Source organism: Glossina fuscipes, unplaced genomic scaffold (assembly GCF_014805625.2).
Source record: "Glossina fuscipes isolate IAEA_lab_2018 unplaced genomic scaffold, Yale_Gfus_2 60, whole genome shotgun sequence".
NCBI classification, from domain to species: Eukaryota; Metazoa; Arthropoda; class Insecta; order Diptera; family Glossinidae; genus Glossina; species Glossina fuscipes.
This window is the reverse complement of record NW_023998432.1, coordinates 433,855-454,321: the sequence shown is the minus strand read 5'-3', so window position 1 is coordinate 454,321 and position 20,467 is coordinate 433,855. Positions and strand designations below refer to the sequence as shown.

Here is a 20,467-nt window from a genome sequence, read left to right as displayed (position 1 = left end):
ATCTCACTTCATTTTTTTTATTGCTACTTTTTCTTGCTTATTATAATTTCTTAGTTATTATACGCGTGCATACATGTTTGTAGTTAGGAGAGTGTTAGCCTTTAGATATGATCTGTAAAATCTAACCATAAAGATCATTGGTTTTATATTTTAAACTTGTACCTATTTTTTTTTTTTATAAAATTTGAGCATTACATTGGTAAAAAGAAAGAAAGAGAAAGGAAAACAGAATATAGTTCAGAATTTCCTACCACACAACAATCTATATATATATATATCGTTTGGGAAGGTTAATCAATATTTCTACCTTTGCACATAAAATAGCAAAAGTACTGTACAACGTATCCTTACCCTAGGGATATAAACTGTAGCATTTTACTCATAATATGTTGTTTAATAAAATGGTGATTAAAAGATTGTATATATATTTTTTTTCATCGTGATTTAACATTTTATCTAGATGGTAATCCTCGTAATACAACAACATGTTTTTTATAAATATAATTTTTAATAATTAAATATATTTTGAGCGCAAATATACAAGTGGCGTGCAATTCATTTGCATAAAGTGATTAACAGAAATATGCAAAAAATATTGCACAATATAAAACATAATACTTACAGTATAAATGGTGTTAAGTTGCGGTGACTGTGAAGTATTAAGCATACTTGGTGTTCTTTTATTCTACTTGTATGCGACAAAGAGTAGAATTTTTTTTTTTTAATTTTTCCCTTCGAAGACCTTGTCATAGCGAGGGAATGCGTTCGAATGACCAAGTCACTTAATATGCTGGAAGCATTATCGGGGTTTACGGTGACATATAAAGTTCTGGCAACACAGCAGTACCGTGTTGAAAGAACGATATTGGTTTGGCATCGACCCACTAATCGAGCCATTTTCGAACTTCTTCAGCATTTCGAAACTGCGTGCCTGTTAAACCATGTCGCATCAATCCGAACAAGTGGTAATTAGAACGAGGTATGTCTGGTGAGTACACTGGATGCGGTAGAACTTCCCATTCAATCTGCGATGGTATATTCTTGACAACTCTTGCGACGTGTGGCTGAGCGTTGTCGTGCAAGAGGATGATCTTGCTTATGTTAACCGCTATTGCTGGTCTTTTAAGCAACAATATATCGGTCAATTTGCTCAATTGACTCCGGTAGACATCTACAGTAACAATTTCGTTGGGATTTAGCAGTTCGTAATATAATACATCTTGCTGATTTTGCCATATGCACAGCAAAACTTTATGGCCATGAATATTCGGTATCTTCGCTTACGTATCGATATTAATGGCGTTCCTGGACTAACCCTTGAGTTTTGCACTTCAAATTGTCGTAGTAGATCGACCTTTCATCGCCACGCACTATACGCCATAGAAAACTCTTCGTTTTTTGCTGGGTAAGAAATGAAACGGTGTTGTTGAAACGGTTCAAAATAATATTTTCAGTCAATTCGTACAGTAGCCATTTTCCCTCCTTTCCAGTTTTTCCCATTGCATGGAAAAGTCTAGATGTAAACAGTTGATTCATGAGCTACTCAGCTGTTCGAAGGTTTTTTGAGAGTTTGCGCTGGGTTTTTCGTCGAATAAGCCTTGCTATTCAATGTCTTCGAACATTCTTGGTGCTCCAGACCGTTCTTTGTCATTGACATCCCAATCAACTCTTTTAAATCTTTGAAACCAACCCGGCAATCGAGATATGATGGAGCAGTATCACCATAAGTTTCTAAAAATGCTTGATGTTCTTCGGCATCAGACTTCTTCAAATCAAACAGCAAAAATAATGAATGCAATGAGCAAATGCAATTTTGAGCATCCCACGCTTACCGTCTGTATACACAGGATAACTCAATAATACTAAATGGAAAACTGTTATTTCACTTAGAGAAAAGTAAAAATTATTTAATTTAACCCTTGCGTATTCCGGTACTTCGCAATTACTTTATCATTTTCACCATATGATGTAACTGAGAAAAATACAATAATATTTTTATTTATATGCAAATATTTCCATTTCATTTCACTCTTTTTCCATTTCATTCCAGCAATGTAAATATTGCAAGTACTTGCTTCTCTTTACTTCCATTTATTTCAATTCAAAATGTTGATAAAGATTGGCATAGTCCTTTTCACGACATTTAGATAGAGAAACAACCTCATCATCATATTTGGGTATAATGGACTCAATTTTCATATTAAAGCTTATTATGAATCTGGATGCCAGATACCAGCATACCAGTTATTAAAGAACAATTTTGAATTCCACGTAAATTTTTAAAATAAAAGCTCTTCAACTTTGAAATAATGATTTAGAAAAAGGGAAAATTGAAAGTGTTCTGATAATTGTCAGCGGACCCAACAGTGTGTCGATTTTGCTTATGTTTGAACCCCACGCAAATGAACAGACAGAACTGAGATGAAGTGCAGATGAAGATATAAGAAAAATATAATAAAAGTTGAAATTTGGAAATATGACTAGATATTATACACGGCGTACTACATGTTGAACAACGGAAAACGGATGACCTTTACATTTGAATGTTATTACATTATTACACTACTATACCACTTGTGGCATAGCTTATATTATATATGTGTGGATGTATATAAATGTATATAAAGTTGACCACGCCTACCCAATATTATAGTGTATCAAAGTTTTTTTTTTTTTCAATGTTCTTATAACGCGCAGAAATGAGATTCAAAAACTCCAGGAAGTACATAAACTCTAGTCCAGTTTCAAATTTGGAATGCCCCTAAACATACTTGTCTGTCCATCTGTCCGTCTGCACCACACCGTAATATGTGTGGCAAACATTCCCACGGTAACAGAAATGAAGATATCGCCTAAAAATTTGCAAAAAAGATTTGGAAGTGACCTAAGACTTTCAAGGAGACGCTTATAACGTCCACACATATAACAAAAGCTTTTATTTTGAAAATAGAAAAAATCAGCCTCACCCTCTCCATACTAGAGAATGTAAAAATGTAGCTCTTTTACTTGCTTTGTCGTTTTTAAGATGACGGTGATGGGTATAAAAGATTCGGTCACGACCGATTATCATTTTCTTATTTGCTTTCAGTTGATCTTTACTTTCATTTTCATATTAACGTTAATAAGAGGACTTTCAATCAACAAGCAAAAAAAAAAAAAAATTAAGTATAATTTTTGATGAAAATGAGTTTTGTAGTCGTCATCATTAACATTTGAATATGTTTTTGATCTTTGTATTTCATCATTAGTTTCATATTTTTTATTTATTTATTTTTTTATACAAACTTAAAGTTACTTTTTCATTTATTTATATGTTCGAAACGGACCTGAAAGAAGTAAAATGAAAAAGAATCTTACAATTTAAGATTTGATTTCGATTACACATTTTCTTGATTTATGTTATCTCTAAGCTTAAATTATGTTATTCTATATGATATTTCAGATTAAATAAAAAAATAAAAATAAAATAAAAATAAATAAAAATAAAATAAAAAGCTTTCTAAAACACGATTTAGATATACCACGGCACTAATTAATCGTGTTAAGTGGGAGACGCATGTATCTATGAAGAAAGAAACTGAAATGAATTATTGATCTAAGGACATTGTCTTAGTTTTCTGTATCGCCGGTTTCTCCATAATTGTGTTCTTCACTGATTTTAGTCATAATTCGAGCAATCGGACTCATCAGAAAAGGGAAGAAATTCTTCTTTTTCTCTTTCTTTATTTTCATCGTTTGCGTGATTTGATATATCTTCCATTGCAATCGGCTCTACTTTGTTAATGGTCTCGGGATTCGCTGATATAATGGGAAAAACTCAAGTTAAATTTCTCCTTATTTTTAATTTTTTAATTGCAATTTATTTATCAAGCAATACTAATTAATTTAGAGTTTGTCCATTTTTAATACCATACATTATAATGCAATGATTTATATTATAAAGGACAGGTGTAGATAGATATATGAGTTGGCCCGAAACAGGGAACAATTTTATGGTCATATAGATGGCTGATAAAGAGTGAGACTTTTCTTCTGCTTGAATATGTCTTTTTGTCCGCCAATGAAATATAATTAAATGCGGACAGAAATTTTAGCTTTCACTTTGAATAAATCATTTCCGATGTTCACCAAATATTAGAGTGAAAAAATACAATTTTTAACTGCTCAAACGCAACCATATCTAGATCTATTTACCTCGGCATGCATCTAATTGTCTGGTTACCACAAAAAGTCCCACCTGGTTCTACCTCACTGTTTCACTGTAAATGTTCTAGTTAAATATTTTTGTATATAAATGGTGAAATGGTGTTTCCCGTGATCTGCTAAAAAATAACGATGAAAGTTAATCCTTACAAAATCGTAATTACAGCGAAATCACTTCGAAGTTCGTGAATTTTTTCCCTCAGTCTTTGTGGTAAATTAGCTCTAGAAATTGGCATGCTGTCGTAGCCATGTATTTGCTCTTATTTGCACTGCACTTGTATATTGTTGTTTTTATTAAAGCTTTATTCATATGTAAATCAATCAAACTTAATCGCTTCATCCCTTAAATGATGAAATAATTAAATCCACACTCAATGTAAAGCGGTATTAAGCCCGCAACCATTAATTATATAAAAAATATTTATAAGTGTTTCCTGGATTCAAAGTTAATCTTATTTTGCCTTAAACGTAAAAACTTTCTTCTTTCAAATAAGATTTTAACAAAAAAAATTTAGAATGTTTCTTATGCCCCATACCACTTGCGCTGCAGGATACATTAAAGCTGCTCGCATGTATGCACCAACTAGAAGAGCTTAAAGTTATCCAATTTTTTATTGAACTAATCGGTTCGAAACCACTTCGTGAATCGATCGTCTGCCTACTTACGTCTTTTGGATGCTCAGTCTACAGATTGCAATACTTAACCATTGATTTTGTTTAACGTGTTTTGACTCGACGACGATTAGCTTTGAAAATGAACTTAGTCGGGCCAATTTTACGACTGTTTTCCATATAACGCACTATTTTGAAAAAGTTGCTAAGTGAGAAAAATTTTAAAATTTCAAATTTTCTGAACAAAAAATCGGCGAAATTTCGACAAAACTGTTCCATAATAATAATAGGACACAAAAGTCAAGTGCATGAATTTGGACAATGTATGCCTATTTTTGGGCTCCATCGATATATGAGTTCCCATGAAACGAGTATGACTTTATTTGAAAACAAAATATCATTCTTGATAACTTATCGTAAAAATAAATTAAAGATTTTATTAAACCGTTTGATATAAGGTATTTAGAAATCGGTTTGACCCGATCCTAATACTTTTGCTTGTTTTTTTTTTCGCAAAGTGTTACAGATTGTTAAGCTGTAAGGTAATGTTAGGAATTGTTGGTAGACGAGTTTTCCTTATGTAACTAGACGCGCATACAAACTATGTAAACATGACACACAAAATTCTTGTTGAATGTTCGTACTTGTAACTTTTTGTATTTTGATGTTGTTGTTGTTCCTGCCGTTATTGTTACTGTAGCTCTTCTAACTTTTATAAAAAGCGGTTCTTGGATACAAATTGCAATTATATACAGAAATGAAGATAGCCTACCAAGATAACCCACATTTCTATGGGTTATGTCTCCGCTAAAAATGGCTTTTATTAAAATTAAATAATGTTAGCAAACGTGCACGTATAAAACAAACTAAGCCTCTAATTATGAACACAAATCCACCTATTGCTACTAAATCTCATGCAAAAATGCACTACAAACACTAAAAGAATGCAGTGTTCAAATCGTGTTATAACAATTTTCAGAGACATTACGCGTTATTGATATGTCGTGAAGAATGTTAAAAGCTTTCAGAAAAGTCTAATTTCATTACCCTAGCCCCGGCCTATCAACGCCAAATTCGCCCCAAACCTGTCCTCTCCGCATACGCAAGACACTAAATTAATTATAAAAAATTTGTACGACTTCCGTCAAGTACAGGTTTTTAATAGGTCTTCAAAAACGCTACAACCTATCAGAAAAACCTAATTTAATAATAGCAACATTTGCGCAGCAAAATTGTTACGTGCTAGCCCAAGGCACACTGTAAATACTTTTCCTACTTAATTTATTTTTCGAAATTTATAATATACAATGTTTTCCTATTCCATTTTAAAAATATTTTGTTGTTTCAACGGAAAACGTAGTACACGTAACACGATCATACATATGTTTGAATGATGTACATATTTTGTTAAAATGTAAAACTTCGAACCAAAATTTTTCATTATTAGCCCGTATGGTATATAAGTATCGAGCTGCTTTTTATATTCAGTCTTATGCAAAGCGTTAAAAAGTGATTCCCTGTCACTGCTTAGTTCCACAGCGACGCCATGAGATAAATGCTGACGTTCTCTGTTAATTCTTTGAAGAACCACCATAAAAGAATTTACGTGCTCCCGATTTTGATAAAGCATCTTCACAGTAAATGCCACGAAATTCTTTCAAGCCTGCCAGGCCTTAGCCGAAGTGGTTTTGTTAAATATAATAAGTTTTTTTGAAATTTTGATTCATTTCTATTACTCTGCTCTAGTCTCTAAGCTGATTGTGGTTGCTGTCGATGACAATATCATTGGATTTACTTCGAATTTCCTGAATAGGCGTGTGATAAGAGTTTTAGTTGACGAATTTACCCCAAACACATTTGACTTAAATGCTGAAGTACCATACTCTTTCTTCTTCGCTCTTCTGGTGTTCATCAAAGAACTTCGATGCGTGACACAAAACCCTGTTTATTCATTTGCAGACGAGAGCACCATGTGTCACTCGTTCTGTTTTGCCAGTACACATATTAAATCGAGATCTCATAAAAATAATAGAATAGGATCAGGCTAATAGCGTGAACATTAATGCCAGCAACACACCGCACTGCTTTTTAATACATAGAGAAGGTGACGCTAAAGCAGCTCCCTTTGAAGGAGCCAATATAAAAGAATCGGCAACTCCTAAGGTTCTGGACGAGCAAATACGAAACGCCGTTTGTTGGACAGAACATGTGTCCGATGTGTCAAAAGACAAAGACAAAGACACATTTTTTTAAAACAGCTGACATCCGCATCGCCGCCTATGTCTATCCAAAATGGGGCACCCGAATGCTCCTGGATGACGAAAGTATTTCCAAAACTCTCGATATTCTTAAGCATCGGCGTAATATGGGCGTAATATGGGCGTGTGTACAGGAACATTCAGAGCAGAATGTGAACAAATGTCTATTATCTTTGAAGAAAGATAAAGTCCTTTAACAGATTGCAAGCATTTCACGACGTTCCCATCCACTCCTTTTGAAATTGCCATTATACCACACAACACGCTACTCATCTTTTTTAATCATACCTCACCTTTGAAACAATCTAGAGCCAGGAGTCTTTCCCGTCGTGCCTGATATTTCCAATCTTAAATCAAACGTCCACAAACGCAACTCCCTTCCTCCCCTCTCTGCCTTCCTGCGCGCACCCATCCATCGTGCGAGCACCTATAGGGAACATCCCTTGGGTGGCTGGTTATAGAAAAAAAAAATGATAATAATAATAATGTAAAACGCGAGTAAAAAAGCAATGGATTTAATGTATATCACGTAACCTAATTTGAGTGCCAAAAAGTTTTCAACATTAGGTACGTTAGAATACAAAAATTAATTATTCTTTCATCACTTTCGAACCCGTCGAATTTTATCTGGTTATCTTATTGTTTTCTCCAAATCGCATCGCGAAACTAGTTTCCAAGTGTATTTGAGGTCCTCTCAAAATTAATCTGCGAAATACATGTAGAGATATATGCATCAAGTTTGAATGTTACGGCTTCGAAATTTTCAGCGAAACACAAATAATCTTATGGACGGATGGACAGACATAAGAAAATACTAATAATATCTTGTAATGTTCGCTCCATCGAATCTCTGCTTGAGCAAAGCGAACTTTTATTTACTACTATTAGTAGTTGTCTCTCTGCATTATATTTCGTAAGAGTTATTTCTGATAAAATTGACTACGTCAGTCCAAATTTACGGTATATTAATACCCAATTTTTTCTTCAATGCATGTATAACGCGCAGAAATAAGCTTCAAAATCCCTAAAAAGAATATAAAATCTTCGACAATTTCAAATTCGGAATGCAGGTAAGCATGTCCGTCTATTCGTCTGTCCATCTGCCCGTTTGCTCAACTACGTCGTATATGTAGTATATATTCAGATATCGCCTACAAATTTGCAGAAGAAAGTGCAAATAATCTATGCCCACATGTCTATGCAACAAAACCATCGGACATCTTTGCTTTCCCTGCTTTTTGCTTGTTTCTCATAAATTTGTACACATACCCCACATAAATTTTTACTTTTACTGTTAAAATAGAAAACATCACCTGCGTCCTTGCATTTATAAAGCATGAAAATGCAGCTCCTTTCCTTAGCCTTTTTTTAGGATAACATCGGTATGTATAAAAAATTCGGTTACGACCAGATACAATTTTCTTACTTGCGTTTTTTTACTTTTGAAAACAAAATTCTCCTCACCTTATGTTATACCGTAAGCATGTATTTTGACTGATTTGACATGTATATTATCATAGTTGCAAGAACTTTCAGTGTTTTTACCGGATTGGAAGCCAACGTGATAATTTTTGTTAATGCAAGTAGTCAGACATACGAATAGGCAAATAGACGAGTGGCCCGATGGTCATACTTAGATCAATAACAGATTTGATACTGTCGAAGCATACTTGTATTTGATGAAGGTTTTGCAATTTTCTTTTAAGTGTTACAAACATTTCGATAAGGTTACCATAACCCCAATTTTAAGCGGCAGATTAAAAAATTGTTATACAACATGGGTGTAAACGAAACGATTCTTTAAGATAAATAAAACAAACAAAAAGTTTTACCAATGACTCCTATCTCTTAAATGAACGCTTGTAAGAAATTATAATCAAGAGAAAGATACAATGGAAAGAATCGAATACGTTTTGATTGACGTTCAATAAGTTCTCAATGAAAGTATTCATGATATTTCGACCACATGCACGCTGTGGGCTGGGTATACAAATATTTTTCTTTTTATGCACACATTTGTGTGGCCAAATATATCCCTATACGTGTATGGTCGTAATCATAGACAAGACTTGAAAATTGAGACGGCGTTGAAAGAAAAATCATATTAATCAATCGAAGTGAACATAAAGAACAAAAACAAAAAAAGGACAAAAGACGAAACGTAAAATCGACAAATTTACAGATTTGTTTGCTTGTACATGGCTGGATATCTGCGTTAAGTAATTAAAAATGGAAAGAGCGAACAAGTAAAAGGAAATATATGGTAATTTCAGAATAATAACTCACTTTGCAGCTTTAAATTGATCACAAAGAGAAGGTCGATAGTGCACTCATTCAGAATTTATTTAGTGAATGAGTATCCATACTACCAATTTTGTATTGTAGTCACTTAATTTCTCGGAACCATATAAAGCAAATTTATTAAGTATCGCACTTAGCAGGACATTCCGCTATGCTTTCCAGGTTCAATCAACTTTATTCAAAAAAAAAAAAAAATGACATGGAAATTTGTTTGTTTGTTTGTTTTTGTTTGACCGAATTTTTGATACCTATCACAATCGATCTGAAGTCGTGCATATGTAAAAACGAAGCTAAAAATGAACGTAAATGTTTGCTTTTCTGAGTTTGTAAGCGAGGCCACTAAAAGACTTATCTGATTCTTGCAGTTAACCTAAAGGAAGAAGAACGAGAAAGTTAGAATTTAACTTTTTTCTTTCTACAAACAGTTTACATTGTGCGGGTAGACAGGGAGGAACGCAAAAGGATTAATATGCCTTATTTCAAATATTCCTTTTATACCGACCAAGTATACATGTGGTTTGTGGATTCTATCTAGTTTATTTGGATGCATCGGAAACGTTTCAATATCCAACTTGGGTGACCATAAAAATTACGAACCTAAGTTCCGTTTAAGAAGAAATCACCACCTCGGACAAGTAAAACTTTTTTAACTGAAAATGGTTCTAACAATATCTGCAACGAAATTTTACATAGCCTTAGTAACTATGATGAAAGAGTATTCGTAGAGTTAATCAAAATTGCGTATCCTTAATCTCATCCGAGCTCTTCTCCATTAACTTATCAGAAGCAGTTTATTTTATATGCTTTTTGCTCTGCCCAGCCTTCACTTCCTTTAACGAAATAAGCTTTAGACGTACTTCCTACATCCGTACTCTTTCAAAACTTCTGCTGCTAGAAATACTGAAACTTACTTGGTCGATATCTTTAATTTTTTTTAGATTCTAAACGATTCAAACTGCATAAATAAATTTCTCGTATATTATATCATACATGTTCAATTCAAAAATTCTGATCAGATCCAAGTCCGAAAATAACATATTTATTCCCTATCTACATAACTCTTATTAAGAAGTAAACTTTCGTCATTTACAATTTATATGCAACCATCTTATTCGTTTTTATTGCATTTCGTTATTGTAAGCATAGTTATCACACGTAAATTCAACTAAAATAAATTATTATTAAATGTTTCTTTCGAAGTAAGGCGTAATACACCTGACCCTTCTAGCATTTTTAAGGAATTACTTCAACTTTCAAAATAATTTCATCAATTTACGGCCTATAAGAGATTTTAAATATTGTTCAAAGACTGTTTAAGGAGTTGGGGACAATAAAATGCTTACGAAAATAAGATTAAGGTTATTAATACGAAATATTTGACTTAAACTGAATATAGTTTGCTTCCTTTATAATTCAAATTTACATTGATTAAATACGGTTAGTTTAGAGATGCATAAACCATCTTAAACAGAGCCTCCATATGATTCACTTTATCCAATAAAAGCTCAGCCATGTTCAACGTTCAACGTTACGTATTTATCGCAAGTGCACACCAAATAACTTATTATATTCTGCCTTTTAATAAGTGACAAAAAAAACGGCAACTCTGTTCAAGCGCTGTGGTCATATTTTTCTCTTTGTGAAAAAATTTTTACAATTTATTCTTTTATATAATTTCTCTATTGCGTTATACGTTTTTAAAAGTTTTCAAACTTATTAAAATTTGTTGAACTTTTTGTGTGTTTATTGCTAAAACTTATCATCGCGGATACCGTACGTGTTTCCTTTAAATACAAAAAAAAAAATTAAAAACATTTGACATTATCTTCAGTAGTTTCCCAAACCTTTTCAAGTGAGTAGTTATTTCACAAATAATAAACAATGGACAACCATAAGGCATAATGGCCCCGGGGCCGCCAGATAAAAACTCGAATAGATTTCATCTATTAGCTGACACATCCCCCCTAAGAAAAAAAAGGAAAAATTCAGTGACATAACTCCTATTGATAAAAAATATATTGTTATTTCTTCAACCGATGCAAGAATAACAGTTTCCCAAATTAGACCTTTTGCTATAAAAAAAGCTCTAGATAGCATTACAACATACATCGACTCCATCTCGATTCTACGCGATGCGAATTTACTGGTCCTCGCTGGGAACCCGCGCGCAACCGAAAAGCTCAAAAAGTCCAAATCTTTAGCTAATCTATGTGCTATTTCCGCTAAACTGCATGAGAAACTTAACTCAGTTAGAGGCGTAATTTATGCCCTGTGCTTAAAGCATGTGCCGGAAGATAAAATTGTTCGCAAAATGGGCAATCAAGAAGTGACTGAAGTATATAAATTAACCAAACTGAATGATGACGAAAAAACACGCTCTCCTACAGGAAGGATTATTTTAACTTTTGATCGTTAACGATTACCGCGAACAGTTGATGTGGTATAAATGCAAAGTAGAACTATACATTCCAAATCCTATGAGGTGTAAAAACTGCCAACGCCTGGGTCATATGGCAAAAAAATGCACTAGTGCTGCATCTTGTGCTAACTGTGGTCTTCCTCCATATGTTGAAAGCTGTACCCGCAGTTTCTGCATAAAGTGCAATGATCAACACTCAGCGTTAGGCAAACAATGCCCACGTTTTATACAAATGCGTGAAACAGTAAAAATCAAAACAGAAAATTACTGTAGCATGAGCGAATCGCGACGCACATACCGGGAAAGAAATCCATCTATAGCCCAAGGAATTGGCAAAAGTAATACCTACGCTGCTGTTGCCTCGCAAAAGAAGCCTAGTAAGCCTTTAACGCCAACTCCCTCCAAAGAAAAACCTGTGCCACTATTAACCAAAAATTATATTGCGAAATCAGTTCCATCAGCCACCAAAGATAAAATTAAAAAAACCAAACCAACACCAAATATTGAAAAAATTAAAACAACAACATATATGCTAAAATCTAATAAACTAAATTCCCCAGAATCTTCGGCTCTCAACTTTAGTCAACATATTACAAGCTGCAATGAATCCAATATCCATCCAAAATCCATTCTTTCATCCACTAATCAATCTTCAATTTCAAATTATTCACGTGTACCCACTCGTTCCACTTCAAATTTGCGCAAACAACTAAGTACAGATTATTCTGCTGGTAAGAACAAATTATTTACGCAAAATTCTTATAGTGGCATTTTCGACGGAGACGCTGACATGTCAACTTAACCTACTTCCCACTCCTTGTCACTACAATTAAATAAAGTTTTTAAAATTCTACAATGGAACATTAAGGGACTTATTAATAATTTTGATAAACTCCGTACACTCATAAGTGATCTCAGTCCAACCTTTATATCGCTTCAAGAGACCCATTGTAGAACCTCTTTTAATCCTATTCCACCCAAATCATATACTGGATACTTCACGAATGCTGATCAAAATTGATATTCCAAACAAGGAGTAGGTGTTTTTATAAAATCAAGTATACCTCACAAACGCATAAATTTAAGCTCAAATATACAAGCCGTAGCGATACAAATAATGTTAAATATAAAATTTACAGTGCTTTCGCTCTATATTCCACCTTCGCAATCGTTTTCTCAGGAAGAATTCTACAATTGATTCTCCGCATTGTCCCCCCCATTAATAATATGCGGCGATTTCAACAGCTGGAATACCATCTGGGGCTCAACAGTGAACAACACTCGCGGTACTGTTTTAGAAAAGGCCTTTTTTCAAAGCAACCTTTGCGTTTTAAATGATGGAAAACCAACGCACTTCTCAACTCATCATACTTTTTCACGTATTGATTTAACATGTTGCTCTCCCTCACTTCTTCCTTTGGTATCCTGGTCTATTTATGATTATCTACATAATAGTGATCACTTTCCAATCATAATTGATCTTAAACTTTCAATGTCTTCTGCTACTCCAGCAAAACAGGCAAAATTCCTCCTAGATAAAGCGGATTGAATCAATTACTCCAAACAGGTGGAGTCATTTTTGAATTCAAAGCCATTTAACGGAAACTGCAACCATGATGCTGCTATTATGTCTAAAGCGATTCGCACGGCTGCTCATCTTTCTATTCCTCAATCCAACACCTCTTTTAAACGAGCTAGGGTTCCATGGTGGAACAACTTTCGTTTTTGAGGAAAAATAAAATGGATCTATGGCACCGCTTTAAGAGATGTCCTGATCAGAATCACTTGTTATTATACAAAAAGGCCAATGCTCTATTCAGGAAGGAACTACGAAAATCAAAGGCACTAAGTTTCGAACTTTTTTCGAGAGGAATTCACAGAAATACATCAATGAAAGTTGTCTGGAACAAAATCAACAGACTTAATGGAACTTCAAATCTGAACGAAATCTCTGCCATCTGAACTCCCAATGGAACTTTAACTGATGTAGATGAGATTTCTAATTACTTTGGAAAAGTGTGGTGCGAATACTCCTCTGACAGTAACTTTTCCAGTGCTTTCATCGAAAATGAAAGGACCCCAATTTCTCTTTCAAATTGTATTGACAGATGTGCCACCTTCTTGGAAAATTGCATATCTACCTTAGAACTTGAAAGTTGTTTCTCCAAATCGAAGGGGAAGACACCTGGTCTAGACCGCATCTCCTACCAAATGATCAGGGCGCTGTTTAATTCAAGTAAAGAGAAATTACCGGACCTATGTAATACGGTATTTTTGACTGGCCATATACCCTACATGCGGAAACTGGCAGCAGTTGTTCCAATTCCAAAGTCTAAAAATGTCTCCATCGCATCGGATTATCGCCCAATCTCTCTTTTATCTTGCCTCTCAAAGGTATTGGAAAAGATTATAACATCTAGATTATCTTGGTTTCTTGAATCCAAGAGCCTGATAACAAAGCAACAAGTTGGTTTGAAGCGGGGTAGAGGGTGCATCGACGCTCTGTTACATATTGATTGTTTTACAAGCAAAGCAATTTCCAAACGAAATCATGTAACAATGCTCTCGATTGATTTCGAAAAAGCATTTGAGAGTGTTGGTCTACACATTATTTTAAGATTCTTGAAATCATGGAATGTTGGATCCAAATTTTTCAACTACATCAAATCCTTCATGTCGCATCGGCGGTTTTAAGTTAGAATCAACAATCATCTCTTTGATTCCTTTCCGCTAATGAATGGTATTCCGCAAGGATCTCCTCTTTCTGTCACGCTTTTCCAGATCGCCTTCAACGAAATTAGCAAAATTCTTTGCCGTGTACCAAGAGTGGAACATTGTCTCTACGAGGACGATGTATACATTTTTACAAAAGAAAAAGACAACACGAAGGCAATCAACATCCTTGAATCGATTGCACGAGAGATCTCCACATGGGCAAACTCGTCAGTGGCTAAACTTTCTATACAAAAATCAAAAAAATGCACAATTGTCGAAAACAAATGTGCGATGCAGGAAACCTACTGATGCATATTAACGACTTACCAGTACTAAACGTGCAGACGCTGCATATTCTCGGGCTCACTTTTTCCAACAATTATCGTTGGAAAGCACACTGTCTTCGGTTAAAAAACTTTATTTTAACAAGAGTGAACTTCATACAGTACGTTGCTTGGAGAAGCCATGCGCATATTAACACTATTGCTTATCTTACCAAAATGCTTGTGTTAAGCAAGATTGACTATGCTTTGATAATTTATGGCAATAGCTTCAAATCTAATATCAACATCCTTAAACCGGTCGACCACCAAGCCGTCAGTGCAAGTTGTTATGCTTTTCGGACGACGCCCATAAATAATATTATAATTGAAACTGGTCTCCAAACTTTAGAAAATAGACTGCATGAGGTAAAAGCTAAAATAGTCCCCAAGCTTCTTAATTCAAACAAATCTATTCTCGGTGATGACGTAAGAAAGATTATTATTGCGAAGAAAATTCCAAAGTCACCATCTGCAATTGACCATTGTTTGTGCGTCGCAAAGGAATTGAGCATTCCCTTAAAAATTTCCCGCTCTTTTGGTGTTAAAGCTCCCTGGATTTTGAAAGACTGCTCTTTTAACATCTCACTGTCTATGCACAAGAAAGAAGATACTCCAAATTACGTCTTCAGGAATCTAATAGCTGAGAAAACCCAAGTATTGGACAATACTGGTTGGAATCTTTTGTACACAGACGGTTCAAAATCTTCTGGTCTGCCTCCCGCTTGTGCGGTGGTAGACGCTGCAGGACGGGTTCTTGTCAGCCACATATTTCACGAAAGTACTTCAACTTTCACAATCGAAGCCAGAGCTATCCTTCACGCTGCGAGCTTTGCCCATAAAAACAAACTCAAAACCGTCATTGTTACCGACAGTTTGTCTGTATTACAAGCTATTCGGAACCCTTCGACTTCGAGATGGAGCACCATCAACAAATTAAGGAATATAATTACTAGACCCGACGGAAAAATTAAAATGTTATGGGTACCAAGTCACATCGGTTTACTGGGAAATGAGCAGGCTGATCGAGCGGCAAAGTATGCTGCTTCTGCTCCTCTAATTATGGATGATGTCAGGGAAAAGTTGGATCTTCAAAGATACATTGGAAGAAAATTTAAAGAGAAAATTGCAGAAGGAAATTTACAATACCATCATCAACACTACTCTTCCATTATCCACCAATTAACTCCACCTTTATATCCAACAAATGTTGAGAAAACCAAGATCCATTTTCGAGAATTCGCCTTGGTCATACAATTGCAACTCACCAATGGATCCTGAAGAAGTCTTCTTCCCCAATCTGCTGTTGTGGACAAACTCTTACTATGAAGCATATTCTCTGCGACTGCCTCAACTTCGCCTTGGCTAGAAGTATTGCATTTGGAACGATCAACCCTTTGAACATTCTACAATCAGCTTCAGAATCGTATATCAATTCTATATATTACTTCATTAATACTACTACGCTCATTATCTAAAGTACATTTATTTAAATTAGAGCCGATAGCCTGTGTTGCTAGTGCTCAATGTATTTTTTTTAGTTTAAGAATTTATTTCATTAGTCTAAAATTAAAATAATAATAATAATAGTGAAGAGTGCAAACACTGCAAGTTGGTGTTATTTATCCAACACTTCTTTATTAACGGAAATATTAAAAGCAAATAAATCAATTCGGTTTATCGATAACAAACCAGCGTGAGAGTTGCGTACACATAAAGTATGTAGAAAAAATTATTGTCTAATCTTTATGCACATCACCGAAGGACGGAGATATGTTAATTTTACCAAGCGTTTCTAGCAGCTACAAGGGAGCTTCAGAGATGCCATAGAATAAATATATTCTTGAGCAGCATTAAATTCTGAATCTATTTATTTAACCCTGCCCGCCAACCAGTTTGTCTGTCAGTCGGTCCATGTGTGACCGTAATGTCTATGCTAAACAGTCTTCTATTTGCAAAAATAAAACTATCGACTTTACATTTGGTATTAAAAAGAAATGTAAACGGACAGACGCCCGCCCACAGTACGACATAAACTAAAAACACCTCTGTTTTCGAAATCCAAAAAATCAATCTTTTGCTTATTAGTCATATCCCGATATGTGTTAACATTTCCAGGTTATTTCGTATCTGTACAAGAGTGTAAAAAATCGGTCACGCCCTCTCAAACTATTGAATCCGATTAAAATTTCACTCTTTTCTTACTTTCTTTTTTTTAAAACATGGGTGGAAGGTGCTCGGCTCCTATCAAATATAATTTCCTTATATATATATGTAAAGAATTGAAATTTAAAACGCACACAAACATTTATTAATATAAAAAAATATTTTCGCATAGATTTGCCATATTTCACATTCTTGTACATAACTATGCCAAAAATTTCACTCAGGTGTATGTACATATGCCGAAAATATTTTTATATCCAAAGCAGGAGATATTTTAAATGCATCAAATGTTTATAATCCACAGAAGTACATATAAAAGACATAAAAAAGCTTAACATAAATTATGTTTGTCTGTCTCTTGGTTAAAACCAAAATTATAGTTCCTACGATACCTGATCTACATGAACTTGTGAGAGGCTTGTTTCCAGGTTTTTTTATAATATATATTGCCACCGGTTTATTTCAAACTAATCTATATTCACTTTGAACTAATCGCATAGTCATCCTGAAATCACCTACAGAACGCAATATAAATTTTAGCTTTTACTTTGTTAAAATTATTAAACTCAATACCTAATTTTCTTTTCTAAAATAGAGCCGAATCGCAATAATAATAATAATAATAATATATTCGCTTTAAAGTGAAACTTGAATATATATTATCACAATCTGAATTTGTTTTACGCAGATCCGTTGCCAAACTCTCGGGAATATTTGCACTAAGGTATTTTCAAAGTTTTCTTTACTCTTTTCCGAAAATTTGTAGACCCCATTCTTGCTTTAACGGTTTAGAGAGTACTGGTACGTTCTGGTATTTGCAAATGTGGCTCATCTAGAAATATCTGCTACAAATTGTAAGCTATTGTTTTTTTACCTATTTTCTGAGTTTGGAAGCACTGCTGTGGGGTGTCATCCCTATTTTCAATACGTAGCCTGTAGCCATCAACTAAGAATTTGTTTCATTTTTTTAACCGACGCAAGCGTACCAAAACGGCAAAAGACCAATGAATGGACATAATAAACCTAATCTACATTATTTGACGATCAAGAGCATGTGCATTTTACTCTGTTTCTGTCACACGGGCTGGTATAAACAGAAAGACGAAATGTAGATCGGGCCATAGATCCAACTTTAATTAATGAAAAGCGATAATTGCTTATTTTTTTCTTATGTTACGACGTAAATTTTACCTCCTTTTAAGTATTTATGCCATTTATTATTGATAAAAAGGAGATCCGCTTTTTTAAAATGGCAAAACGAAACTACAATTGGTGCAAATAATTTAAAAGCTTTGTCAGTTACATTACAAAAATAATATTTCAAATGTCGTCTATTCTTCATGTTTTGCTTCTTCCACACGTAATGGTACATAGATTAATTAAAAAATTCGCAGCGCGAGGATGGTAAAAACAAATTTCTCCCAAATATGGGAGATCGTGACTATGCAGGGCAAGTAGAAAAGGCTTCACATGGCTGCCATAAGAGACGCCTGACGCGATAAGAATTCATCAATGGTGATAGAGATATAAAGAACTTTAAATAATACGGACGATTGTAGTTTAGAATTAAATTAAAAGTCAAGAGATTATGATTAAATCTATTGAATGAGTGACAACTGATTTTGGTCGCTCATTTTGGTAAAACACTCGACTCAGCCAGACCTCTTCAATTCTCAGCGAAATTTCTATTTCCGCACTTAAGCAATGGGAAAAGAAAGTTATTCTTCCAACAGAATGAGAAACAAATGAAAATATTGTGGTCGGGCTAGGCCGACTATTAAGTACTCTACATCAGTTTGTCTAACACAATTCTTATTTTTGTCATATACCACTAAAATTATACCCTGTTTTTAAATGAACTTACTGTTATAGAACTGTATGATAAAAATTCGACCTCCTTGCAAATAAAAGGCTCACTTTCCGTAAGAATGATTGTATCCAAGGTGTTCAAAAATGAAGCATAATTAATTTTTATAACCAACTGCTGCTGTAGATCAATTTTCATAATGAAATATTAATTTTATTTAAAATTAAAATTATACTTTTCTGCCTTAAAAAACGAAAATTGTCGCGAAAATCCTTTTATAGGATAAGCACCATTTTTTTATCTTGAGTAGTTATTACTTAAATTACTTTTTGTCATATGAGCTTCAGTTCAGAAGGGGTTTAAAAAATTGCACAGCCATATAATGATTTTTCAAAATAGAGCACTATATGGGTAGTGGGCGAAAAAGTGGACCGATACAAACCATTTTCAATAGTGTCAATAGCGTTAAAAATTGCGGCCTATAGCTTGAACAAAAATTTACAAGGACAGACATCAGACGAACAGACAGACAGACGGACAGGCGGGCAAACAGATTTAAATCAACTTAGAAAAAGAATCCGAATCAGTTGGCATAATAAAAAGTAGGTCTATCTTAAGCCGTTTTGCGTGCTACATATGTCCGGACAAACTTAATATCCCTTGTAACATATATGGTGTAGGATATAAAACCAGTTCGAAGAAAAAATTAAACATATTTGAAATAGTATCGCATAGCTCGTCAGTTTATGACTTGTCTCCAAACCTTGGCGCGCAACTCCACTTTAATTATCTTACCACCTTGCCATATTCAGAAATGATCAAATTAAGAACCGAAATAGAGTTAATGATTTGGTATGCCTAATTGTCAGTAGAATAACTAACGAAAACATTTCGTTGGAGTAGAGTATGGAGAAGAGTATGCGATAAAGCGGTTCTAGATTTCATGACCTTTAGAGAAATCAATATCGTTGAAAGACAAATAAAAGGAGTATAGTGACGCTTTAACTGGAATTGAGAAATTTATAAAAATATTTAACTATTTTATAATAAGTAATAAAGATTTCACTTTTTGTAGGTGCCTGCAATAACTAAAATACCCAGAAATAGATCTTAGTCACAACAATGTGAAATTATATATATTTATTTTTTTATTTTTTTTTTTTTGTTGGTAGTACTGTCTACCTATTTAGACTTTTATGCCAATATATCCAACCATCACGAGTCGCACGTATTTGTGTATCATCACTATAGATGAAATTTGAATCTATGCATATGTCGTGCAAAAACGTGAACCAAAATCAAGATTGTCGCGGTTTTGGGGATTAGGAATGGGTTCCGTCAGGCCAAACAGAAAGTCTTAAGAAACTAACCAAAGCTATCTGGCTTTAAAAAATAAAGAGCTATCCATTTTATAAATAAACAAATTCCCTTAATTTCTTCATCAAAGTAGCACACTGCATAGACATTTTTTGAAAGATTATTTTTTGTACTCTGCGTCTCTTTTGATGCAGGATTAATTAAATTAGATGAATGTAACACCCGAGCGTTTTAAAATTGACCTAACTTTTACTATATCGATCGATTCAGAATCATTTCTCGAATCTAAGTTTGTCTATTCGCCTGTCGAATCTGAACTTATCTATTCGGCTGCTCACGTATGTTTGTG

At 34.2% G+C, this 20,467-nt stretch overlaps 1 protein-coding gene across 1 annotated transcript; it reads right to left on the bottom strand.

Moving 5' to 3' along the window:
* Nucleotides 1–1,543: 1,543 nt before the first annotated feature.
* On the bottom strand, nucleotides 1,544–18,999 carry LOC119637662. Its single transcript, XM_038033858.1, has 3 exons — nucleotides 18,912–18,999; nucleotides 1,833–1,852; nucleotides 1,544–1,765 (listed from the first exon to the last, which is right to left on the bottom strand). Exons 1-3 carry the CDS (start codon nucleotides 18,997–18,999, stop codon nucleotides 1,544–1,546), a joined length of 330 nt encoding a protein of 109 aa, XP_037889786.1.
* Nucleotides 19,000–20,467: the final 1,468 nt, after the last annotated feature.